The sequence below is a fragment of the Meriones unguiculatus genome, chromosome 8 (assembly GCF_030254825.1).
Source record: "Meriones unguiculatus strain TT.TT164.6M chromosome 8, Bangor_MerUng_6.1, whole genome shotgun sequence".
Taxonomy (NCBI): domain Eukaryota; kingdom Metazoa; phylum Chordata; class Mammalia; order Rodentia; family Muridae; genus Meriones; species Meriones unguiculatus.
This window is the reverse complement of record NC_083356.1, coordinates 72,559,762-72,585,950: the sequence shown is the minus strand read 5'-3', so window position 1 is coordinate 72,585,950 and position 26,189 is coordinate 72,559,762. Positions and strand designations below refer to the sequence as shown.

Below are 26,189 nucleotides of genomic sequence, written 5' to 3'. Positions count from 1 at the left end.
GCCTTAGACCACAGATTACGGCAATGCCCTTAAGTCCCTGGCCATAAATAAACCCTTACATTCTGACACTTAAGCTCTGGGCAAGGCCATGTATGGCCTTGGCTCCTGGAAGACCATTTATATGTGGCCACTTTCAATTTACTTTCTGAGACTGTCCCACAGATCCTTGCCTGCCAAAGAATGACAGGTACCTTGTGTCTATAAGCCTTGCCAGCCAATCACGCTGCTGCACACAGGCCTCGTTTTGCATTCACTCTACACCTCTGGAAGCTCTAAGGCCCAGGACTGAAGTGTTTATTGCTGACTGACCATGGCCATACACACAGGAGACCATTTGAAGACTGACCCTTCCCTCCTCCCAAGACAGGGTTTTTCTATGTAGCCCTGGTCTCACTTTTGGAGACCATGATGGCCTCGAGCTCACAGAGATCTGCCTGCCACTGCCTCCTTAGTGTTGGGATTAAAGGCATGTGCCACTGTGCCTGGCCATTCAGACTTAAAGGAAGAACACTGACCAGTCTTCTCCTAAAAGTGCTATCTGAGTAAATTCAACCCACCACTCAGGGGACCAACTGACCTGCTTGGTGAGCAGAGTTTGGACAGAAGACAGATCTCTGCCATAGTCATCCGTTTTCAAGCTGTTCTCCTTTTCACCTGCAAAACAAAGCATGGAAACTGTTCTAGCCCCTCACAGAATAGCAGAAGGACTAAGAAAACAAACCACAGAACGGAGGCATGCTCACACATCAACTCCAAAGTTACCAGTGCTTTCTTGACCTCACAATAGCTGCTTCTTCCTGCACCCACCACCCTGCTTCAGCTGAGGAGAGCTTTCTGGGCTATATGACCTCCTCTGATATAAGAATCTAGGTCCTTTTAACCAGGCGCTAGATGGCCCTGTGGCCAGGGCAGCCAGTGGGCAGTTCTGATGTCACATGACCCTTTCTTGAGCCTAGTAGTATTTGGGACTCTGTATTGCTTGTATGTGCAGGCCCTTGTCTGGGGAAGCCTCATGCCAACTTGATGTAGACACTGCTGTGGCAGCTTTGACTTCTGCACGTCCTTCCTGTTTGTCAGCTAGGTCTCCTGCAACAGACTCTCTGAGCCATGTCCTATCAGTTTCTCTTCTGCAGCAGAAATCAACTGTGTGGCAACAAACCCTGTGGCCCTGCCATCTTCTTAACCTAGCAGAGTTAAGAGCTTTTAGGTGGCTTGGTCTTTATATGGGGGGCCTGGCCAGTGGAGTGTGGGGCTGTTTCTAACATGGACTCTACTGTCTGCTTCTGGATCAATTCTCCCTGGCAGGGCTGCCTTGCCTGCCCTCAAGGATGAGGATATGCTGAGTCCTGATGTGACTTGATATGCTGGGGAAGGTTGATATGGGGGAGGGGGGGCTCTCTTTTTCTGGAGGTAAAGGGAGAGGGGAAAGGGAAGGATGGAAATGGAGGTGAGGAGGCTGAGAGGAGAGGAAGGACAGGGGAAAAAAAAAAAAAGAAGAGCTTTGGGTCTTGCTGAACTACTCACCAATCCAGGATTCTACCACATCAGCCTTCCAGTTGAACTGAAGGAAGGCTGAGTTCTCATCCAGCTTAGCTTTTCTCTGAGCTGCTGCTTTCTCCAGATCAGACACCTTCCCATTCAGACCCTTCATCTTTGAAGAGATGTTCTCCTCATGGTGATTGTTCTAGGCCAAGAAAAGTGGCACAAATTAGTTTTGCCTCCAGCTGCAGTCCTCTATCTGTGACAAACCCTTCATTTCTGCCCAGTGCTAGGTGAAGCTTTCTAAGGATGACACCAAGTGACAGTCTAGGGAAAAGACCTGGGAGCAGCAATCTAATTCCAGGAAACAGTGCTACAGAGAACACGAGAAAGGGTGGACATTGTGAGTACAGCATATCACTATTATTTTTCTTTTTTCCTCCTGAGACAAGGTTTCTCTGTGTAGCCTTGACTCTCCTGGAACCTGCTTCTGTACATCAAGCTGGCATCAAACTCAAAGAGTGCTGCCTGTGCCTCCAGAGTGCTGGGATTAAAGGTGTGCACCACCACCGCTTGGCTATTAGTATTTCTGAAGTGGAAAAGAACTACCATTTACATATTAAAACACTAAATAGTCAAAGGACAACTCCAACCCTTGGGTAATAATATATATATCAATTCTGGGAAGTATTTGGATGCCATGTACATTGAAGATGGTGAAGCCTGAACAGCAATTTCAGATCCAGTCATCCTTTTGGAAATACATACAAGACAACGGAGAGAAGAGATGTCTAGTAACGAAAGGGAAGTTTGCCCAGAACAAAGCACTAAAGAACATTGACAACCCAGTCACCTCAGGTCTTACGGAGCTTCTCACTCTCCTAGGCCAGGAGTCCAACTGGGTTGGACTCCAGTTTCATGCTGTTTGTGCTGATAACGCAAGGAGGAAAGCTCTCTGTGGAACAAACCTGTACACCAAGTATTTTTGCCACACAGACACTACCCCAAGGACCTACCAATGTGGGCACCAGACCAGCCCTCAATCCCAATTATCTACTAAGCAGTTGCTAAGAGGAGGCTTTATGATAGGAGCACCATGCACTCACACCCTGGGCTGCATTTCAGAAACTGAAGGCTCGAAGGCCGCGTGGCTGGTGGTAGACTGCACCCTGACACTGCACAGCCCAGGTCTAGAGCTGCAGCTGGGCAGGCCTGGATTCTCCACCGAAAATGCCAATACTTTGTTTTTCTGTTTCTTTCTCTTCAAAAGAGTCACCGCTAAACTAAACTGTCCCTACTGTAAGAGGTTTTGCATAACCTACGGAGTTATGTAATCCCACCAAGGAGACATTTCATGCTTAGCTCTACACAGTTCAGAGGAAAAGTCTAGAAGGCCAACATTAAAATCTCAATGAGCCAGGCGTGGTGGCACACAGCTGTATTCCCAGGCACCTGTGAGCTAGCGGTAAGAGGATTTGGAGGTCAAGGTCGTCTTTGACTACAGAACAAGTTGGAAGCCAGCCTGGGCTACAAGAAAACTTGTCTCAAGATAAAATAGAAAATTCTAGAATACCCATTTCTGCGTGATGGCTTTCTGGGTAATTTCTAGGGGTGATGATGATGATGATTTGAGACAGGGCTACTACTCAGCCCAGGTTAGGAGTGTACCACCATGTCACAATGGGTAGTTTCTACTTATTTATTTTGTTTTCTATTATCTCTATAGTGTCCTTTATCACCAAGGAAGATGGGACTGGGGGTTGCCAGAGACCACAAGGTGGCTCACAACTGCTTGTAATTTCAGCTAGGGGGGAAGGGGGAAAGAAGAGAATCTGATGCCCTCTTGTGGTCTCTGTGTGTATTACATACATGTACTATACACACACTATAAAAAATAAACACAAAATAAAATCTTAAAAAAAAAGTTGGGAGAGATGGCTCAGTGGTTAAGAGCACCGGCTATTCTTCCAGAGGCTCAAGGGTCAATTCTCAGCACCCACATCTGTAAGTAACTCCAACTGTAGGGGATCCAACACACTTTTCTGACATGTTTGGGCACTGCATGAATGCGGTGCACAGATATATGTGAAGGCAAACCCACAAACATAAAACAGTAAAAAAAGAAAAGTAATGAAGGAAGAATAGTATTCTGGAAAGCCCTACTGTTAGAAAAAAAAAACACAAAACTCAACAAGATGTACTCCTCACTTAAGGCCAAAAGCTGGTAACCTAAGGAGTAATTTGCCAAATTAGAAGTAACTCTTTTCTGCTATAGGAAGCAAGGGCCGGACCTGCTGACAGTCTCTACTAAGGCCTTAGCTTGGTGTACTCTGCAGGTACAGCTACCCTGGGTGAGAACAAGGCTTTCCTGGGATCCAGGCTCACCTTCTTAATGAGGTCTTGTCCATTAGTACAGACATCATTCACCCGATCCTTGTGGACAGTGAAGTCTGTCTCAAAAGCTTCATGTTTCTTCAGTAAGCCCTGGAGAGAAAGGAGTGAGGTCAGCCACTGTGTAATGCGCTAGGTCTCTGGACAGAGAGTGACACAAGCTATGAGACCTGTCCTCCTCCTTTCTACTCTACGGGGGGGAGCACTTAGCATGGTCCATGGGTCCTAGGGAACTAAGGGTGAGAGAGAATAGGCTGCAGGGGAAGCAGTGTCACATGGCACAGGGAAGCTGCAGACCAGGAAATCTGAAGGTCTGCAGAATACTCTAATCTAGGTTGGTCAGAGAGCTGGACATGAACACCCAATAGAGCAACAACTCTTGTAAGAACATCCCACTGGGGACCCAGTCTTCTGCCTAGCTCCCTAATGACTGGAGAACAGTATTCCCCTTGTTGCTTCTAGGGACCTCAACCACAACCTGAGAGATGCCACTGAATTTCTCCTACAGTACAGAGAATGGCTCAAGGCAGGGAAAACTGCTTCCACATCTGCTGGCTGGAACCACGGTGATGTGTGACCTCTCCTATCCCATGACAGGGCTGCCTCAGGGCCAGCTCTGAAAACAGGCAATGCCTTTAACACCCTATGTTTTCTGCCTTTGCCTCTTTGAACAAAGTATTGGAAACTGATCCAGCCTACAGTAGGATGAGAACCCAAGTGGGTTGAAAAAACATCCTAGCTGCCAGTCTGTGACTGTGGCCAACTGAAGTTTTTCTGCTCAGTTTTTACCCTAGAAACAGTAGAGATTACATATCCACTAGTGCAAGTCATCACAGAGGAAGTGTTAACTAACTGGAAGTGGCTATGGGATAGCTTAACTTCTAGGGCCATGGACATGAGAAAAAGGTCAATAAGGGATATTTTGTGGTGTTTCTAACCAATAAGATTGTATCCTTACAAAAAGAGGTCAATCTGGGCAGACAGGCATGCTGAACAGAATGCCAAAAGAAAAAAAAAGTAGACAGAGAGGGAGATGGTGATGTGGAAACAGAGCCTGGAGTAAAGGCACGGTCCTAGAAGCAGTAAGGATGCTGCTCTGGGACCCTAGCTGGCCTGCACTACACCGCAGACTCCCCATCTTCAGACTGTTAAGCTAGCACACCTTCAATGCTCATGCGCTTGCTTAGCTCTCCTCACCTGGATGGCAGCAAGAGTGTCTCCATAATCTTCACTGGCCACCAGAGTCATTTTCTCGTTGATCCAAGCCTCTTCCTCTTCCACATTGGCTACAAACTGCTGATACTCCAAGGACTCCTCTAGCCGCTGACCCCTTATCATAGATGGGAGAAGAGAAATCGTTAGTATATACTTAAAATATCCATGAAATGGTACTGACCTTTGACGACTAGTGTGTTTAAGATCTCAGGTCCAATTAAAAAAAAAAATAAAAAAAGGGTTCTCCTTTGCATAAAATATCTTAAAATATCCATATGAAGGTGTGTCTGTGTGGAAACATGGCTTAGCCTTCTCAGAGACACAGGCAGACAGTGCTTTTCAGAAGAGGAAGCTCTGGAATTAATGCTAGGTTCAGACAAATAGGACAGGACAAGCTCAGAATGGACTGTTGGAGGTGGCTCTGGTGTAAGATAATACCTGACACCAAAGGAAAGGGCTTGGGAGCTGGAAGGGCCAGGCCTGTCTGTGCCTGAGTGCTCACCGTGCAGCTGCTAGCTGCTTCAGTTCCTTCCAGTGCTCCACAAATTGCGCAAGACGCTGCTGGATCTCTTCCTGCCCAATGGTATTGTCATCAGACAGCTTTTTCCCAGTGTCCAATACACCCTGGAAAGTGAGAATAAAAGTCAACACTGGCAGGGCTGCCAAATGCTTAGTTTCAGCAGCTGTGGCTCAAGGTGCCAGGAAGTCTCAAGATCACATTCACAATTATACCTTCAGGCTATGTGGTGGCACACTGCTTTACTGCCAGCACTTGGGAGGCAGAAGCAGGCAGTCTCTGAGTTTGAGGTCAGTCTGGTCTACACTAGGAGTTTTACACCAGCCAAGGTTACACAGTGAAATCCTGTCTCAAAACAAACAACAGAACTGCTTCTTCTTGGCTGGGATAAGGTATCATGATTATAGGACTACAGGGCGTAAGATCAGAGGACTTTGCCTATACCTGACCCTGTTCCCATGGTCCTGTTCTCTCAGCAGAAGGCAACCCCTCACCTGAATGGCCGGTTCATGTGCAGCCAGCTCGGCTTCTAGCCGCTTGTGTTTCTTCCTCAGGTTCTGAACACCAGTAAGGTCTCTGCCATAGTCTTCAGAGCTCACTAGCAGCTTCTTCTCCCTGAAGAGCAATGGTAGTATAATCAGCTACACCTGCTCATGTCCATAGGGTGTTAGTTCAGCCACTAACTCTTGGCATCCTCCAACCTCTACCACTTTCTTCATAAAAATCCGTTCCCATTTCCTGAAAACAGAAGCCTCTGTTTTGCGAAGTCGTGGCTCTAGACTTGCCTCTGGCTTCCCATTTGTCAGCAAACATGGCTCCCGTATGTAATGGTCTCTAGAACAGCCCTGCCCTGAGGAGGAGTGCCACCGTGTCATTACTAACTTCACTTACTCACAGTCCCATAGAGAAAGCATAGAAGGGCGTTTCTTTAAGGCAGGTGTGATGGCACACGCCTTTAATCCCAGCACAGGAGAGTTAGAGGCATGCTCATCTTTCTGAGTTCAAGGCTAGTCTGGCCTACAGAGTTCCAGGACAGCTAAGGCGACACAGAGAAACCCTGTCTTAAAAACTACTAAAAAGAGCCAGGCACGGTGATGCAAGCCTATAATCCCAGCACTCAGAGAGGCAGAGGCAGGTGGATCTCTGAGTTAGAGGCCAGCCTGATCTACAAAGGGAGTACAGGACAACCAAGATTACAGAGAGGAACCCTGTCTCAAAAACAAAAACAAACAAAACAGGTGTTTACTTGTACAACGTTTTTTAGGTTAAAAATGTTTTTTAGATTTATTTACTTTATACATGGGAACGCTTTGTCTGTATGTATACCACATGCATGCTCAGTACCCAGAAGTCAGCAGAGGGTGCTAAATCCTCTGGAACTGAAGTTATGGATGGCTGTGAGCCTCCATGTGTGTGCTGAGCCATCTCCTCAGCCCCAACTCATAATTTTTTAAAGAGCTTTTAATGGTGTGAGGCATAGAGAGGAGTTTTTCTTTTAAAGTGGCCAGCTTAGATCAGCCACAGTAATTTACACCCATAATCCCACACTTAGAAGGGAGAAGTAGGAGCCTCGGGGTTTTAGGGCTGTACTGAATTACACAGCAAGGCTGAGGATCACCTAGGTTGGGACATGAGACTGTCCCAACCAGAAAACTCTAAAACAAAACTGCCAGCCATAGATAGAAAACATGCGTGTTTAACATGCTGTAGTGTTTGGGAGGTGGAGGGGAGTTAATTTTTGTTGCTTAGTTTTTCGAGACATGGTTTCTCTGTGTTGCCTTGGCTGTCTTAGAGCTTGCTGTGTAGAAAATTTAAGGGTGTGAGAGATTGAAAAAAACAAATTGCAGGTTTGAGGCCAGCAAGGTTTACATAGTAAGCCTCAGGAAAGCCAGGACTACATAGAGAGATCCTGTTTCAAAAACCCCAAACAACAACTGTCTTAGGGACCCAAAGGGTAGGGTCTACTGTGACATCATGGCTACAACCAGCACAGGGTAATCCCAGTACTGCTCACTGGTGTGCAGTAGAAGAGTAGGGAGCCTGGCAAAGTCCCTCAACTGTGCCCTTCCATCACACTTTCCAGTCACCCCCAGAGAGCAAGGAACCCTGAAACCCCTGCCTCTCCAGGCAGCCCCGTGAGACACTGAACACATAACTGCAGGCACATACTTAATCCAGGACTCCTCATCATCCATGTCTCGGAAGAACTGGTGCAGGCGATGGGACTCGCTCAGTTTTGCTCTTCGGGAAGTTGCCATGTTCTTGATCTTCTGGAAGCGTCCGTTGATGGTGTCCCGCTTCTCTTTCACTTGGGAGGTGTCGAAGGCACTGCTGGTCATCAGGCTGTCAGCCTGGCTGTTCAGGTCCTTCAGACGATCCTGTGGCAGTGACACAAGAGAGGGCTCAGAAACCCGGCCCCTGAAACCAGCAATCATTAATTCCTTACTGGGCCAGCCTCATTCATCAGGGTTGGACCAATGCAGCTCTGTAAGATTAAACTATTCTCATAACGACACCAGGACTTATTTCCCTGTCATCACGTGGAAATGCGCACTGATGGTGGGAAGGAAGTAAGATGCAGAATGCAGTGCCTTGGTGGCAGCAGAAACCTGCTTTTTGCTTTACACCTTTCAAGACAGGGTTTCTCTGTGTAGCCCTGACTATCCTGGAACTCGCTCTGTAGACGAGGCTGTCATTGCCAGCTTTATTATCTTGCTTAGCAGCAGCTTTTATTTCTTTATCCTTTCATATTTTGATGCTAGAGATTGAACTGAGTCTTGTGTAGGATAAGCACACTTTGCCACTAAGTTGCATCACCAATTTCACAGTATCCTTTGAAAAGCAGCAGAAGTTAGTAAATTTTGTTTTGTTTGAGACAGGGTCTCACCATGCAGTCCTGGCGGGCCTGGAAATCAAAAGAGATCCACCTCCTTGTCATAGGACTAAAGGTGTGTGCCATAGCAAAGCTTGCTTAATTTAACATCTAGGGCCGGCAAGACGACTCAGAGGGTGACTTAAATTCAGTCTGGGATAGGAGGGAATAGACTCCTTTGTTATCCTCTGACTGAACTACCCCACCCCCAACAAATAATTTTAAAAATCCACATATTACTTTAAAGGACTCAAAACTATGATCATTCAGCCCTGAATCTCCAACAGACACTAAGTGAGCTGGATGTGTGGGGTCAGCCTGTACCTCCAGCACTCGGGAGGCCAAGGCACTGAGTTCAAGGCCAGGCTGTGCTACAGTGTAAGACTCAGCTTCACCTGTGCCCACCCTGCCCCTCAAGACAAATGAAGCGAGTTTGTCACTTGCCAGAAACTGAAGTCAATTGGCAATGATAAAATTCAAACTTTTGGAAAATTCTTATCTGGTACCTCAGAAGTTTTTCTGACGAGACTAGCAAGGTGTTAAGTATTTAGAACCAACATGGCTAACTCAGAGTACCAATATTTTCTAACTGAGACAGACATGTGACAGAATTATAAGTAGATACAATCTACCCCAAGCCTAAGATGGACCAATGATCCAGAACACAAAGACAGCTTTTGATATAATTCAGTGTGAAAAACTGATTCTACTTTGTAATGAAGTTAAAAAACTATTAACAATTCCAGGTACTGGTATAAAAGCAGAGGAAAACTATTCCCCAACAGTATGAATCAAATTTCTCCTCCTCCTCTATCTTTAGTCTAGGTATGTATGCCTATCATACACACCACACAAAACAAACCAACCAGAAGCGTGAACTCCATACTTTCTCTGTAGGATGGACATTAAGACATCTGCAAAGACGTAACCAATGCAGCCCTTCTCACGCACATCTCTTTAGAAAAACTATCACCATTCACATAAACGCTGCTTACACCATAGAACTAGTACTTGAATTACTTAAAGCTGCGGATGTGCTGTAGATGCTATAGGCTCAGCATTTGGGAGCCAGAGGCAGAAACACTACTGTAACTCTGAAGTCAGGGCTATGTACTGAGTGCCTGCTTCAAAAATAAAGAGCTGGGTGCGTCTGTGTATACCTTTAATTTCAGCACCCTAAATCAGAGTGGGTGAATCTTGTTTGAGACCAGCCATATATACAGCATATATACCTCTTCACAAACAAAACAAACAACAACCAACTGCTGGGCAGTAGTAGCACATGCCTTTAGTCACAGTCCTTCAGAGGCTGAGGCAGGCAGATCTCTGTGTTTGTGGCTAGCCTGGTGTACTGGGGGAGTTCAGGACAGCCAGTGCTACACAGAGAAACCCTCTTTTGAGAAAACAAACAATTAAAAAAACAAAACCAAAACCTATACAAATAAACAAAACCCAAAAAAAGTAAACAACAAAATATATATGCAAACTAAACTGTTTCAATTTTGTACCAGTATGGACAGAACCCAGACCCTTGGGCATGCTAGGCAACTGCTGTATCACTAAGCTACATCTCCAGTGGTAGGGAGAGGGGGGCAGAGGCTATCAACCGATTTTCTCACAAAGATTGGTACTTATAGATCAGCTCTGTATAAACCTAGGCTGAGAAAAATCAAGAAGCCAGCCTAATACAAAGTGCTGCCTTGGGTGCCAGGCATCACTTTCCTTCCTAGCTCTAGCTCTAGCTCTCTTCCACACCTTGGGATACTCTTGGGATTCCTTCTAATCACTCTGTCCTCCCATATGTCACACTGCTGACCTCATGGGCTGATATATCTGCCTCTAGCAGCTGATGCTTTTTCAGCAAATTGTTCACAGAAGCAAGGTCTTTGCCATAGTCTTCAGATGCCAGGAGAGCCTCCACCTGCAACATAAAAGGGAACGGTTATTACAGGGTGCATGCGTAGTGTTCTGGAAAACCCACTATGGCTAAAGTGCTGCTCTAGGTCCTTTTCAACCACCAGTTACACTTTGTCATTAATATTCAGGGGAAAGGGCAGCAGGAGGGGAGTTCTCTGTAGCTCTGGCTGTCCTGGAACTCCCTCTATAGACCAGGTTATCCTTGAACTCAGAGATACAGCTAACTCTGTCTCCTGAATGGTGTGATTAAATACCACTGCCCAGCTGTATTTTTGGTTTTTTGAGACAAGATCTTTCTATGTAGCTCTTGATTACCTTGAACTTATACAGACCCTCTGCTTCTCTCCCTGAGTGCTGGGATTAAAGGCTTACCCCAAGGAGTCACTGTTCTGTCCCCTAAGCTTAGGTCCAACATGACTAAGGAGTTGTTCAGAGCAGTTTAGAGGCACAGCCCCAGTGGAATGCAAAAGCAAAGAGCACAGCAACCCACGGGTGAAGCCCCCTAGGGCAAGGACCACAGTGTGAGCCAGGTGCACTCTAGGAACCCTTGAGCTTAAGGCACACGGGAATGTTTAAATCACAGTACAATTCAGGAAAACACATAGACTGGAAAGAGATTCTGAAATGTAGTGGTCTCTAAAATCATGCTCTTTAGAGCCTCTGCTGTCCCAATTTTCTTCAAGTGCCTAGACTCTGGCTCCCTTCTTTTCTGTCCTTTTAGTTCTATCTTGGTGCAGATTTTTTGGAACTGCCTTCCCAACTCCCTTCCTTATACACTGCCTTGGGGAGAGTCTGTTATCCAGAATCTTCTGAAACCAGTTTTCTGCTCTAAACCTCTATTCACCCTGCTTAGCAATTCCTAACAGGAATCTGAACCTTTCTCACAATGTGGACTTCTGTTTAAGGCTGACTGACTGACCGACTCATTCATTATCAAATGCCTAGAAATTCCCTGATGGTAGGGAGCGAGATGCACCTCACATTACCTCAGAGAGCCAGAAGTCAAAGTCTTTGATCCCAGTATTGAAGTTCTGCTGCTTGTTGGCCTCTTTTAGCTTCTGGCTCTTCTCAGCTGACTTCTGCACCAGGAACTGCCACTGGTCTGCAAGGGCAGCCAGACGGGCCTTACAAGAGATGGGGGTCACTTGGGACAGAGAAGTCTCCAAAGGACCCATTCCTTTCTCTCCTCCCCCACCCCCACAGGGTTCTCTGTAACCGTGACTGTTCTGGGCAGACCAGGCTACCCTCAACTCACAGAGATCTGCCAGCCTCTGCACCTGAGGATTAAAGGTGTGTGCCACCACACCCAGCTTAAAGAACCCATTCCAAAGACCCAAATCAGAAATCATTAAAGAGTATGGAGAAACAATCACAGGAACTATGTTCTTGAATTCCAGAGACTGTAGGTATTAAGCAGTATCAGGTGTAGTACAGTGGGCCAGTAGCATGCTGCCATTCTTTCTGGAGTCAATATGGGCCCCTGGGCCATACCTTGACGGCATCCTCACTGCCAGCACAGGCCCCGCGCTCAATGAGTGAGTTGCCCATGTCGATGACCCCACGGATTCGGTCAGCATTGGCGTGCAGTTCTGCCTCAAAGGCTTGGTGCTTCTGGTGTTTACTCTGAAAATACCAAGCAAACCACCATTCAAAGGCAGTTCTTGCCAGGTTTGTCCTTAAAGCAAAATTGATACTCAGAAGGGAAAAAGTGCTAGGAAGGTAAGGAACAAGGCAAGCACTGGGGTGGACAGAAAGCTACCACAGGTTGTGTGGTACTGTTGTGTGGGGTCTATGAAAGCCCAGCAGAGGCAGGTTTAGGCCAGAAAGGGAGATGCACTAGGTTCAGGGGCAGTGGGGAAAAGCCAGTTCTGAACAGCTCACCAGCAGGCGGGTAGCAAAGCCTCAAATTTTTGTACTTTTTAACATTTTGTAGGAGACAAAAGGGTCAAATTTCAGTTTTGACTCTAAGCATGTGCCAATGCCAACCCATGTCTTTATCCTTCCTGGACAGAACCCCTGACAGACATTATGTATGGGCTATCCTACCACCCACAGCAGGAACACATGGATGGCTGCAGCAGTTCCTCTGCTGAGGAAGATTTGGTTTTGTAGGTTTATTTTTGGTACCTGTCATTAATCAAAACATGAGGCTGCTAAAACCCAGTCTAAAGGCAGGCTGAACTTTATTTTTGCCAGGAAGAGAGAGCTGAGGGCCTTGTACGGTTTCTAAGAATTTGTTAAGAAACAAAAGATGCTGAAAACACTTAAGAGATATGATTGTGAGGATACAGCAGCTGTAATATAATTGTGGGAAGCAAGAAATTGTCTCGGGGATGTTATTGAGGAAAGGAAAAACACAGAGAGAGAGAGAGAGAGAGAGAGAGAGAGAGAAGAGAACAAAACAGCTTAGTTGGCCAAGAATTCTGCACTCAATGTTGCATTTCAGAGGCAGTAACTGTTAGAGTGAGGGGACCCTGGCTAGCAACCAGAGATCTCACCTACAGATCCTGACAATGTAGTCAACCTGTGCTTTGCCCAAACCCATTTATTCTTTTCTACAGCTTTATTTTCTCTTTCCAGTTCTGGGACTTTTGAGCCATGTGGTGACAGGTGTCTCTTTTTGTGACCTCCTGAACAATGTACGCACAATTGGAAGCACACCTTGCTATTCCAGTTCTCCAGGCCAGCACTTCTGAACACCAGCCTGTATGTATTGGATTCATCCCAAGCAAGCCTGACCTCCCAGGCCACTTGACACCTTGAGCCCAGGAAAACAAAGTCACAGTTTACATAAAGAAGCTGATATTCCATTTTCAAAAGCACCCCTTGAAAGGAAGTGATCAACTACTGCTCCCAAATCAAACACTGTAGTACAGAACTTGCCTGGACGATGAAACAGGGAGGAAGAGATAGGGACCAGAGGCTAATTACAATAGAGAAAGCCACATCTCACAGGGACACTAGATGAGGGTTGACTGGGGATTAGAATGATGATGGATGAATAGACACCAGTGGACTGTATGTAGCCACAGTAACCGTACTCTACAAAGTAGAACACAAATCCCAGAGCTCACACATCTAGAACTCTTATAAGCGTAAAAAACTTACCAGCAGCTTGGAAAGCTACAAAAACAGATTGAAAGAAAAGTTCAGTACACTGATGTGAACACGTCTCAGCTATTACAGACTCACTCTGCCACCATACTTCCCCAGAAGTTCAGCACTTGGGAAAGCACAGGAACAGGACCATTAGAACATATTATAGCAGACAAGCTTCTACAGAAGCCAGCAAGAAAGGGAGCAGCTTCCAAATGGCTCTACTGACCCAGTGGACTCCTTCAGCCTCAGCACAGTGCAGATGGCTTTATAGATGTACTCTTTACAGAGTCTCATTTAACAGCTCTACTCACAACACAGGGCACTGTAGAACAAGCATCCAGAGTCCCACTCACCTGGATATTGGTGGGGTCCTTATATGACTCATCACTTGCTGTCTGTAACTTCTCACTGATCCAGGCTTCAATTTCATCCACATCCCGGCTGAACTGCTGAAGTGTTTGAGATTCTCCAAGTTTTGACCTTTTCTCAATCATCTGGGCTTTCAGGCGGCGCCACCTGACCGTGAAGATCAAATATGAGTGTTCTTTCCCAGAACAGACGAAACTGGAGTAGGTGTAACTTCTCGCATGTGGGCATTCATCTTCTCAGATCTGACTGGTGACTGTCACCACCACAGGACACCCACCTGTCAAGGACCTCATTGCGTCGGTTTGCAATGTCTCCCTTGGCATAGTGGTCAACAGCAATGAGCTGGTCGGCAAAGGCCTGCAGAGCAGCTATCTTTTCCTCCTAAGGGCAAACAGGCAGAGGTCAGGGTGGCTGAACAAGGCCTGTCAAACCTGCTAGTTTTCAGAGGAGATAGTTACACTTTGGGGGATGGAACTAACTGGTGGCAGGATCGGAACACACTGACACTTTAGACGCCAGCTTGATTATCATCATTACTAGAGTAGGGTTTAATTCAAGAGGACTTCAGGTCATACTGAGGTGTGTAGGTTCTGGGACACCAGCAGATGTCTAACAAATTAGGCTCATAAAATAAGTTCTGTTTCCAACAAAATGGTTTTCAAGTCCCAGATGTCTATTTTGTTCCTTGTTGAATTATGTTATCAAAACATAAAATTTCACCCTTAGAATTTTTTTTTGAGGGGATGGGAGGAGAAGAGGCTGGGTATGGTGTCATATGCCTTTAATCCCAGCAGAGGCAGGCAGATCTCTGTGAGTTCAAGGCCTGCACCACATAGCTACTTCCAGGACCTCACCTGAGTTTCGTTTCTTCTACGGTTTTCTTCAGGAAGATTTTAAACATTGCTTCGGCACTATGTGCTGAACTAAGGGACTATTGCATACTAAGCAGTGTTCTGGCCCTGGGTTGCAAGCTTTGTTTCCTTGGAGACTGTTTTGTCATGTAGCTCAGACTGGCCTTGAATTCCATCTTTCCACCTCAGCTTCCCACATGCTGAGATTACAGAAGTCCAACAACAGCTGGTACCTCAAGGTTTCTTGCTGTTGTGGTTTGAGACAGGGTCTTACTATCTAACTTGGTCTAGCCTGGAGCTGGCTATGTAGGCCAAGCTAGCCTCCAATCTACCTATCTCAGCTTTCCCAGTACTGGAAGGAATAAAGGTATGTTACCACACATGGTCTAGTTTTTAAAATAATTATTCATGGGCTGGAGAGATGGCTCAGAGGTTAAGAGCATTGGCTGGTCTTCCAGAGGTTCTGAGTTCAGTTTCCAGCAACCACATGGTGGCTCATAACCATCTATACTGAGATCTGGTGCCCTCTTCTGGCCTGCAGGCAAACATGTAGGCAGAACACTGTATACATAATAAATGAATCTTAAAAAAAATAAAGTTATTCATATACAGTTTCCTGAATATTTGTTTTGTTTTGTTTTTTTAAAGATTTATTTATTTATTATGTATATAGTATTCTGCCTGAATGTATGCGTGTGAGCCAGAAGAGGGCACCAAATCTCATTGTAGATGGTTGTGAGCCACCATGTGGTTGCCGGGAATTGAACTCAGGACCTCTGGAAGAGCAACCAGTGCTCTTAACCTCTGAGCCATCTCTCCAGCCCCCGACTATTTGTTGATGTGTAACTGACTATACTTTTAGAAAAGATTTATTTCTAATTATGGTTATATGCTCATGCCTGTGTGCGCAGTTGCACATAAACGTTGAGTGTGGGTACCTGCAGAGGAGAGAGGCATCAGATCCCCGGAAGCTGGAGTTACATGTACTAGTGAACTACCTGATGAGGATGCTGGGAGCTGAAATCAAGTCCTCTTCAGGAGCAGGCTCTTTACCAGTGAGCCATGTATCTAGCCCAATATAATGATTATTTTTTGTAGCTGATATGAAAATCTTAGTAGGTGCTAAGGCATTTTTTACAGTACTGGGGATCGAACCCAAGACCCTCTACCATAGTAGGCAATACTCTAACATACAACTACAACTGCCATCTAAATAGCATTAAAAATGTTTTTTAAGAGACAAGGTCTCACTATGTACCCCTAGCTAATGTGCAACATTCTATGTAGCCCAGGCTGGCCTTGTACTTCAGAGCTACACCTGTATCTAACTCCTGAATAACAAGAATATTAAGGCTATCAACAGTTTTTAAATAATATAGCCAAGTCTGTAACTATTTTTTAAATCTAGTCACCAAGAGGATGCCATCAAATAAGATGTGACTCAAGACAAATCCAAACAAGGACCTCACGGTCCAGGGCCCCCACCTGTACATTGATAGCTTTGTCAAAGTCTTCATGTTTTTTGATCAGAGCTTCCACACTGTCCAGAGAGTCTCCTTTGTCTTCTGTGTTTAAGAAGGCCTCCCGGGCAGCCATCCAGTTCTCTGCTTGCTCACAGTCCCGATGGAACAGCTACAGAGTAGACAGGTAGGTGTGAAAAAAGATTTGGCCACTGGCAAGAAATACCTGATGAGGACTCAAGTACACACACCTGCAACTCAAGACAGTGGTCTAGCATCATCCTGCGCTGGACCCAGGCCTTCTCCAGGTCTGTGCGCTCCTGGTCAAGAATATCAAGTTTCTCCTTGATCTCTGGGCTGGCATAGTGTCCATGAGCCAACAGCTGCTGGCCAAACTGCTCAAATGCCTGGAAAGTGCCAGCCCTGGCATCAATTTCTGTCCGGTGTTCCTGCCAAGAGGAGAAGGGATTAGGTAACTGTCGAAGACGCCCACACTAGTGTTAACCACTGGCTCCCAAGAGGGGGAGGGGTAAGGCCACTAAGCCAGCAGCACCTACCTGGTGTCGCTCCAGCAAAGCTTCAGCTCCAGTGACATCCTTGGCTAGCTCATCTGAAGATACCAACCCTCGTATTCCATTGATCCAAGACATAAGGTCCCTAGAAACCAGATTCACAAAGGAACACCCATTACACTATATGACAACAAGCAGGCATTATGCCCAGGAACCGGTTGCAATGCTTCTGCCTTAGAGGGCTATTTAAGGTTAACCTGGTCATAAATTGAGCAGGGCTGGGTCTTACAGCCTCTTGTTTGTGACCAAAAAAAAAAGAGAGGGATCTTTTCTCTGGATCTAGCTAGGTAGTTTTCACCCCTTATCAAGCAATAAACACTGACTATTATAGAAAACACAAACAAAATGCAGAATCATGAAGCTCAACTGATACATCTCTAATACAAGGCCTGCACCCCTAAGGCTCAGGACCACTGCAGAAGAGGGGCAGAGACTGTAAGAGCCAGAGGAATAAGGAGTGTGCTCTGAGATTGTTTCCTAAACATGGAAGTCTCACCCAAAGTGGCTGCTTAAATATCCTGAACAAGGACAACAGACATGTGGAAAGGGTAAGGTTCTCAAAGCTTCAACACTACAACTACAGGCAACTAAGTAATTCTGAGATGAAGAGAAACAGTCTTCCCCAGGGGAAGAACACACTAACAGGTTATCCAATACCAAATGAAAATATACAAAAAAAGTAGCATAATGACATTGTACAGACTGAGTATGTACAATGTACACACACACACACACACACACACACACTAAAAGAGGCATGAATTTGAAAGAGAGCAAGAGGGAGTCCATAGCAGGGCTTGCACGGAATGTGCCATTGGTGCAATTGTAATATTCCTTTCATGAAAGAAGAGCTGGGCAGGCTGGCACACACCTTTTAGCCCAGCACTCAAGTGCAGAAGCACGTGATCTCTGAGTTCCAAGCTTACCTGGTCTACAGAGCAAGTTTCAAGACAGCCAGTACTACACAGAGAAGTCATTTCTCAAAAACCCAAAATAAATACATACATATGTAATAAAATTTAACAAAAAAAGGGGGGGGTGTCTCACAATGGAGGCAACAAGATGGCTCAGTGAGTAGAGGCCTGAATTTTGTTTTGAATGCACATGGTGGAGAGAACTGACTTCTCCAAGTTGTTCTCTAGCATTTAGGTGGGAGTTGTGGAATACAAACATGTATGTGTGGACATACATACATACACACACATATATGCAATGATCACGGTGTTTTATCACAGAAATAGAACCATAACTAAGATACTTGTCTTTGTTTTCTTTTTTTTTTTTTTTTTACCGGAAATCGCTAAGGAAGCGTTGCAGGTCATGGGAGTCACCCAATTTGGCCTTGCGCTGGTCTGCACGCTTCCCTAGGCTGGTCCAGGCCTGATTTAACTCTGTGCACTTTTCCTTTAAGTCCTCTGCAGATTCAGGGTGGGACTGTATCAGGCGCTGGGCTGTCTCCCCAAGAGAATTCACCTATAGGCAAATAGTGTTAAGAATGTTCAGGGAAACAGCTGTACTTGGCAGAATTTAGACCTCAGTTTTCCCCAAGCATCTCTTACTTTGTCGCCAAGAGCTGCAAGGTCCCTCTCGAAGCCTTCATGTTTGCGCTGCAGGGCCTGGACACTGGCTAAATCATGGCCATAATTGTCTGTGTTCAGAGCCTGATTCTTCTCTTCAATCCATTCTTTGGTTTCATCAGCATCTCTGGAAGTAAGACAAGTGGGTCAGTGCCAAGCATCACTGCCTTTGTCCCAGGGCTGGCACTTGTGTGTCTGTAATAGTTACACACATTCATTTCCAGCATTATTAACAGCATCCACTCATTGCTTCTTACATGGCTTTGGTGTCAAGAGCCCAAACACTAGTAAGACATAGCTACTTACGGTCAGGTTCCACTCAGCAAGCCTCATGTATGAGGGGTAAAGTCCTTATTTCTTTCTGCCCCAGCCAACCCTGGGTACACTCACCTGTGGAACCTCTGTACTTCATGTGCACTGCCCAAGAGCTGGCTACGTTCCTCAGCCAGCTGTTGCAGGGACCGCCAACGCTCATTCAGCTCCTGCAGGAGAAAAGCAACATGAGCTCTCTTCTAACCTGTTCTGGCCACACCCATAACCAGGCCTTAGGAAAATGGTCACCTGTAATTTTCCATTTCAAATCTTCCTTGCAAATACACCAGTGATGTACCACAACAGCCATCTTCCAGAGATCAGAACCAGTTATATGTAACAGTCCCCCAATCCCCCAAATGCCTGACCTAGGAGCTGTCTTTTCAACACTGGGAGAAACTACCACTGGTGCTGGTGCCGGGCATGTGGCACCTACATTAGCAGTACCTGTCAGATGGAGACAGCTGAGAGTCTTCTCTCAGCACTACAATAAAGTCTTGAGCCAGAACACATCTAGGAAAGGTAAGGGCAGGCAGCAGGCATGGTGAGTTCCTGCTCCACTGGAAAGCTCAGTGAAGGTTTTTAGTGCTGCTCTGTGCTGGTGTAAATAAGAATGGCCCGCCAGGCTCGTGTTTGAATACTTGGGTTGACTGTCCAACCACTGGGAGAACTGTTTGGATTCACTGGGGAAGATGTGTCACTGGGGGTTGTGTAGGTTTGAAGTTTCGAAAGATTGGCCATTCTCAATGTACTCTCTCTGCCTCCTCTTTGCACAGTAAGAGGAGTCTTGGATGTTCTTGCTGCCATGCCATTATGGACTACAACTTGAAACCGTAGCCCAATAGAACCCTTTCTTTAATAAATTGCCTTGGTCAGAGTATTTTGTCACAGCAATGGAAAGTAACTAACACACACTGTTAGTTACTCAAGCATCCTCATCAGATGCTTGAGTATATTTCTGAGATCTAAGGAAAGGGGCCTGATTACAACATGCTCCAGCGACAATGACAAGCCCTCTGCTATAGTCAAATGAAAGAAGACAGTAAAGAAAAGCAAGGGTAACCAGATCACCTCTTCTTACCTTGATGGAGTTGAAGGTGGCCACTGTGTGGACCATCAGGCGAGCAGACTGTGAGAGGAGAAACCAGTCAAGAGACTGTCCACTCAGAGACAGATCTGCTAGTACTACTAAATAGGTCCCAATAGTCAACCCACATCATCCTACATAGACACTGGCAATATTTAAAGTAGAAATGTTAATAAAAATGCCAACTACTAAAAAGGTATAAGAAAACAGCAAGTAAATAAGTGGAGTTGGCTGTAAGGAGAGGCATACCCAAGTAGAGCTTCTGAACCCTTGAGGACAGCGGCTGAAGGAGGGGCAGCTCAGAGTCATGAATGATATTTTCTTGTTGATACCGAAGAACCCTCCAGAAAAAGATCTACAAACACTGGCTACTGTAATTAGGTATTAGTGAGGTGTAGAAATAACTCATTCCATGGCTAACATAGTTACTAGGCTATTGTTTCTAACAGTGTGCTGAAGGAAAATGAAAACAAGCCAATGAATTAGCTTTCTTTTTTACAATGTAGACACTTATAAACACCCAGGGATCTTACAAACACAACAACAACAAAAAACTCCTCTTGGCTCAAAATCTTTCAAGTATAATAAGAGGAGGCAGGGCTCACCTTAGATAAAGGAGAGCCATCAAATGTTCCCATAAACCTCAGATGACATGTGGGTGTTATACAGGGTCCAGAAGGCAGGGCCATTGTCTACAGCCCTTCTTAGAACTAGGATTACGCCTAAATCTGCGCCAGTAGGATGGTTCAAGCAGGTAAAGGCAGTTGCTGCCAACCTGATGACCTGTCAACCCATAAGATCTACAAGATGCAAAAGGGAGAGCCAACTCCTACCAGCTTTCCTCTGACCTCCATAAGCACACTGTGTTTGCTCCCATGCACTTATGTACACAAAAAACAAGTGTATTCTAATAAATGGATTTTCAACTGGCCACTGCAGAGCATGCCTTTAATTTCAGCACTTAGGAGGCAAAGGTAGGTTGGTCTCTGTGAGTTCAAGGCCAGCCTACTTTACAGTGATTTCCAGGTCAGCCCAGTTTATGTAGTGAGTTCTAGAATAGCTAGAGCTACATAATGAGACCCTGTTTTTTGTTTTTTAAATCTACTTTCAAAAGAATACAAGTTGCTAAAAGAGCTTGGGAGAATATTCAGATAGAAGTTGTCCACTCATTAAGTTTTGCTATGAGAAAAAGTAACACTGGGACATGGAGAATTAAATCAAATGAAAAAAGTTCCGTAACTTTTTTTTTTTTTAAACCAAGTTAATGACAGAACTATGAGGGAACATGAGCCTGGGCTGAGACAGGTTAGACAGGATGACTAAACAGCACAGGGTGAGCACAGAAGGCTGGTAATGGAAAGCCTTTTCTGATGGGTTTCCAAGCTGCCTTCTATGCCTTGAGAATGTACTTTTATGTAACACAGAAATCTATCTGTAACTTGAGCAATGTATTACAAGAGTTGAACAAGAAGAGAAGATGCTGCAAAACTAAAATATGTGTAGCTGGTGGTGTGATCTTAGCTGGAAAGACAATATATCAAGCCTCCTACCAAATTTCCTGGTAGAGCTTTGCTGTTCAGGTGCAGTGCTACCCCTAAGTTATGACAGTGATGCCTGCTGTGGGAGTAAATTGCTCCTTCCCTTCCTACTCTGGAGGTGAGACCTTCTACACACAGGTTTCTTCTGATCAGGTCACTTGGATAACAGACAGGGGGTGTACTGTCATTCCCATCCTCATACACTACCCTATTCATATCATTTCAATGGGGCTGCCACTCTGTGGGATAACACCTGAAGTGTTAACTGCCTGCGTGAGCTGTACTCTAGGTCAAGATGGCCTATTCTTGCTGGGCACTCTACTTCAGTGTATTAGGCCTCTCAGTTCCACAAACAACGAACATAGCCACTAAGATTAGAAGAAGGCCACACCAACCAAGTGAAAGTTCACGACAAGCTGACACCAAGAAAAAGGTGCACATGAAAGACATAAGATGCAGCAAGTTCCTACACAACACTTGGAACTAGTACTGTGCAAAGGAGTCCTCACCTTCCATGGGGAGGCTGTCTTGGAATCTGCTTCATCCTAGTCAAAGAAGGAAGAGTTTAGGCAGCTTGTCAATGGGCACCTTCCCAGTCAGCAACTGTGATCCCAAAGGAATTCCAACAGTTCATCTTTATCACTGGGAAACCCAGTGGCCTAGCAACCAGCCCAAGGCTGGCTGAAAGGAATCATCACACAAAGAAATGCCTCCTCCCCTTTATAAGATTCATTTTTTGAGTATGAGCGTTTTGTCTGCATGTATGCATGTGCACCATCTGCATGCTTAGTGCCCAGAGTGTTCAGAAGAGAACATCAGATCCCCTGGAACTGAATTCGGGTTCTCTGCAAAAGCAACAAGTGCTTGTAACTGCTGAGCCAACTCTACAGCTCTCTATTGTGTTTTTTTTTTTCCAAATACAGGAGAGGTGGAAGTAATAAAAAAATTCAATATAATATAATATAATATAATATAATATAATATAATATAATATAATATAATATAAATTCAATATAATAGCCATCGTTTCTTTACTCCATATTCATAGAATTCTTTGAAAAAATAAACATTAACAATAAAGAAATGATATTAGGGAAAACATTTTAGAAAGATAAAAAGTAAACGTATTTTGGCCAGGTAGATGGTAAACTCCTGCAATCTCAGCTGTAGGGAGACCAAAGCAGAAGGACTGTGAAACTGTAGCGGGTCTGAGATATAGAATGAGTTCCACAGCAGCCTGGCCTACATAGCAACACTCTAATAACAAAACTCAACCCAAAACTCCCTCACTTTTGTTCTGGAGAATGACAGGCAGCACAGATGTCTAGAATCTTTCATATTTTTGCATAACAAAAGGTCTCTGTCATTTAGCAGCTTTTGCCTTTACATTGTTCCCAAGATCTAAATCCTTGTTAAGTTAGAGCTCCACATGGAACCACTGTGACTTACCCTGGGCATCATGCCATATACCTCCTAGAAGGAGAGAAAAAAAAGCAGTGTTAGTACAGAGGAAATATGCCTCAGACTGCCATACATTAAATGAGGTGGACAGAAGAGCCACAGAAACAGACTGGAAAGATAGCTCGCTGGCTAGCAGAACTCCAAAATCAAATGCTTATGTGCAAAACATTTATCTGTTTAAGGAACTTAGGAATTTAAAGCCAAAGACACCACAGACATTCAAATTCCACAGCTCTTCATTAGGGAGAGCATAGGATGAAGTGTGAGCTACACTGACCTCAAACCTGTGTTATGAAATTTGACTTCTGGGGCTATGAAGGACTCAAAAAAGAACCTGATCCAAAGTTCAGATACGCACCTGCTGCTGCACAGCCTGTACTTCCTCTGCCATCAGACCTTCAGACTCCAGGTCCTCAGCTACTTTGTTAATGTCCTTCAGCCGAGACTCATTGGCTTTCAGATCCTTTAACATAAAAGCCACAATAATTAAACACACAATAGTAATTCTAGGGAGGGAGGGACACAAAATTCAGAATCTCTGGTATGAACTTATTTTGAGACCGGGGGTGGAGGGCATCTCACTACATTTCCTTGGCTAGTCTGGAACTCACTAGGTAGATGAGGCTGGCCTCAAACTCAGAGACATCCCTCTGCCTTCCAAGTGCTATTAGAGAGGATTAATGCAACCACCACACCCAGCATCTTCTTTGAATGTAATGTTCTCAAAGTTCATCCTTATAAACTCCATTCCTTTTTTGCAGCTGGTCATATTCAATTGTATGGATATTGCACATATGGCTAACTATTGCTTAGCTTAAGTGCTTCCCGTGACTATGTGTGTGTGTGATATGTTCATGTATATGCAATCTACATATAATCTAAAGAACAGCTTGTTCCCTACAGTGAGTTCCAAGCAGCCTGAACTACCCAGCATAGTCCTTTTGCAAAAACTAAAAATATGATTGAGTATTTTAGAAGGTTCTTAAAACGTGTAGAAACACTACAAGAGCACTTGGTGCTCCTAACTTCTAAGCCATCTCTCCATCCCTTAAATTTTTTTAATTATTAATTTTATGTGTATGGTGTTTTGCTTGTATGAGTGTTTGTGTACCAAGTTTATGCCTGGTCCTGCAGGAAGAAAACTGGAATTGCATATCATTGTGAGTCACTGTGTGGGTGCTGGGAATGGAATCTGGTCGTCTGGGTTCCCTTAACTGCTGAGCCATCCGCCCAGTCCTAAGAACTAGCTATTTACACAACTTTGCAGCCACACTGCAAGCCACTTGTACCTTCTGGAAATCATCAAACTTCTTTTGCAGCACCTCAACCTGCTCCAAGTCTGCGCCAACCTCTTCACTCGTTAGGGCAGCTTCCTTCTCATTGATCCACTGCTGTAGCTCATTTGCTTCCCGGAACAACATAAACTTCTTGCAACTCTTCTCCAACATGCCTTTCCTCTTCTCACCCAGTTCCAGAAGAGACTGATACCTGACAGAAGTCAAGAGGGTGACAAAATAGGCAAGGAAGATAGTTAGCTCACTACAGCTGCTAACAGAGGATAACCGTTAGGCATCTGAGATGTGATCCAAGGCATGAGTTTGTAATGATGATTCCTAGCAACAAAGGATCAGAGCACACGAAGATGAAGATACTAGGCACCCAAACTATAGCCTTAGGGATAAGCACATACTGCACTGGTTGTTAACTGGGAGGGTTACCACAGCCCAGGCACACTTATCCCCAAGCCAATTTTGCAACTATTATGACCACAGAAGTCTAAAACCAAGCACTTAGCACAGAAACAAAAGGTTCATGCAACTATATCGGAGAGGAGATGAGATGAAGCTACAAAAAGATGAAACTACATAATGTTTAAAAGGGATGTTCTTGGGTTTTAAAACTCTGAGCAGCCCCTAAGTGGGGGAAGATTCAAGCTTTAACATAGTCCAATACAGGATGTTCCATCTCTGATCAATAGGACATTTCCATAGTGATCTATATATTTTTGGACAATGAAAGAATATCAGGTAACGTGCAGAAAGAAGAGCCAAAGAATTTTCTAACCTGTGAGAACTAAGACATAAAAAAAGCTGAACTGCCACTATCTTTAGAGACACAAAAATAACAAATCTCAATAAGAATGAAATTAAAAGTTAAAGAAAAAGCTGAAAATCATCACTAAATGTTAACTTTCCCAACAAATAAAAAAGTAACAAGGCAACAGAAATCAGAGCCCTCAACCTCTAAATAGCAATTCACTTCCTCCCTACTGAGGAATACAACAGAACTGGCTGCAGGTTTATGGAGGACATAGACTGTTCCTGCTCTACCACAAAACTAAAGTGAACCAACACCATTTCAAACACAAGCAGGCAGAAGCAACCATGGAGAGCAGTTCCACTGAGAGCTCTCCCACAGCCAGCGAAGCTGTGAAACAGATGTGGCAGTTTCCCTGCACCACCTCTTTCTGAATGGCCAAGTGCTTTGGAGAAAAGCAGCAGAGGGAGAATGGACAGGTGTAGCAGTGGACATGGGGAGCTCAGCGAGGCTCTCAGCCTACTCACAGTTCTTCCACCTGTTTCATACGCAGAGATACACTGCCGGCCTCCTTAGTTATGCGTGTCCTGCACAGAGGGGGGTACAGCAAAAGCATGCACACATTAGTGGGATTAATCTATGGGAATGAAAAGCAGCAGCTCCGACTGGTGCCATGATGGCAGATGCTTGACATGGGAGAAACTTAGGAATCCTTCAAAAGCTCTTAGAAGCAGCCTATGCCATGAGTGAAATCAGTGGAGAAACAGTAGGAAAATTAAATGAGAGGGTTAGTTTACCTTCATGTTCCTGACAAGTCTGCTACACGAAAGGCAGCATTCCCTGTACTGCAAATTCTTAAACTGCACAGAGCAAGGCCACGGGACAAAACAGACTTGAAGGACACTGCTGACTCTAACAGCCAGTTCAGCAACACTATCTCCATCTACATTTGTGCTCTCATATCGATGAGTCAGGTCTGTGATAATAACACAAACCCAAGTGTCTCCTTGTCTATGGAGTAACAGTAAAAGAATCTACAAGTGTACAAATGGCTCTTGTCTTTTCAAGATCATTAAGGTCAGAAAAGCTCTCTTATGCTAAGCTCTACTGGACTTGGAAATATACTGCCTGGGTATTTCCCAGGTGCTCAAAGTTGTTGATTTCATTAGCAGAGTAAGATATGTACTATAGGACAGACATAGGGCAATATGTGGCTCATCTATATGACAAGGAGAAAACCAGCTTAAAAAATAAATTTCAGTCTCTGAACACAAAGTTATGGAAGAGAGAGCAGCTCCCTAGGCAGCTGTCCAAAGGGAGGCAGAGCCAAGGGGTAAGATACCTGAAAATTCAACCCAAAAAGAAATCTTGTCTACAAGACAAAGGCTAACACTGTGCCAAGTAGTAAAATGTGGCTTAGAAAATGCATCTCAGA

At 44.8% G+C, this 26,189-nt stretch overlaps 1 protein-coding gene across 9 annotated transcripts in view; it reads right to left on the bottom strand.

Moving 5' to 3' along the window:
* The window catches only part of Sptan1 (spectrin alpha, non-erythrocytic 1), a 67,675-nt gene that overhangs the window by 5,693 nt on the left and 35,793 nt on the right, over window positions 1-26,189 (bottom strand). For 4 of the 9 annotated variants that reach the window (XM_060389835.1, XM_060389833.1, XM_060389837.1 and 1 more), the window contains exons 23-47: window positions 25,282-25,341; window positions 24,007-24,205; window positions 23,076-23,180; window positions 22,706-22,729; window positions 21,766-21,801; window positions 19,713-19,760; window positions 18,710-18,801; window positions 18,302-18,446; window positions 18,034-18,215; window positions 16,728-16,827; window positions 16,422-16,619; window positions 16,196-16,342; window positions 14,137-14,240; window positions 13,844-14,006; window positions 13,500-13,514; window positions 11,883-12,014; window positions 11,378-11,515; window positions 10,291-10,395; window positions 7,772-7,980; window positions 6,097-6,217; window positions 5,588-5,709; window positions 5,068-5,200; window positions 3,865-3,963; window positions 1,525-1,684; window positions 578-654 (exon numbers count right to left, since the gene is read on the bottom strand). In XM_060389835.1, the coding sequence (XP_060245818.1) occupies window positions 578-654; window positions 1,525-1,684; window positions 3,865-3,963; window positions 5,068-5,200; window positions 5,588-5,709; window positions 6,097-6,217; window positions 7,772-7,980; window positions 10,291-10,395; window positions 11,378-11,515; window positions 11,883-12,014; window positions 13,500-13,514; window positions 13,844-14,006; window positions 14,137-14,240; window positions 16,196-16,342; window positions 16,422-16,619; window positions 16,728-16,827; window positions 18,034-18,215; window positions 18,302-18,446; window positions 18,710-18,801; window positions 19,713-19,760; window positions 21,766-21,801; window positions 22,706-22,729; window positions 23,076-23,180; window positions 24,007-24,205; window positions 25,282-25,341 (2,914 nt within the window). The remainder of the gene's footprint in view (window positions 1-577; window positions 655-1,524; window positions 1,685-3,864; window positions 3,964-5,067; window positions 5,201-5,587; window positions 5,710-6,096; window positions 6,218-7,771; window positions 7,981-10,290; window positions 10,396-11,377; window positions 11,516-11,882; window positions 12,015-13,499; window positions 13,515-13,843; window positions 14,007-14,136; window positions 14,241-16,195; window positions 16,343-16,421; window positions 16,620-16,727; window positions 16,828-18,033; window positions 18,216-18,301; window positions 18,447-18,709; window positions 18,802-19,712; window positions 19,761-21,765; window positions 21,802-22,705; window positions 22,730-23,075; window positions 23,181-24,006; window positions 24,206-25,281; window positions 25,342-26,189) is intronic. The other 5 variants (XM_060389834.1, XM_060389838.1, XM_060389836.1 and 2 more) reach the window with 3 other exon arrangements.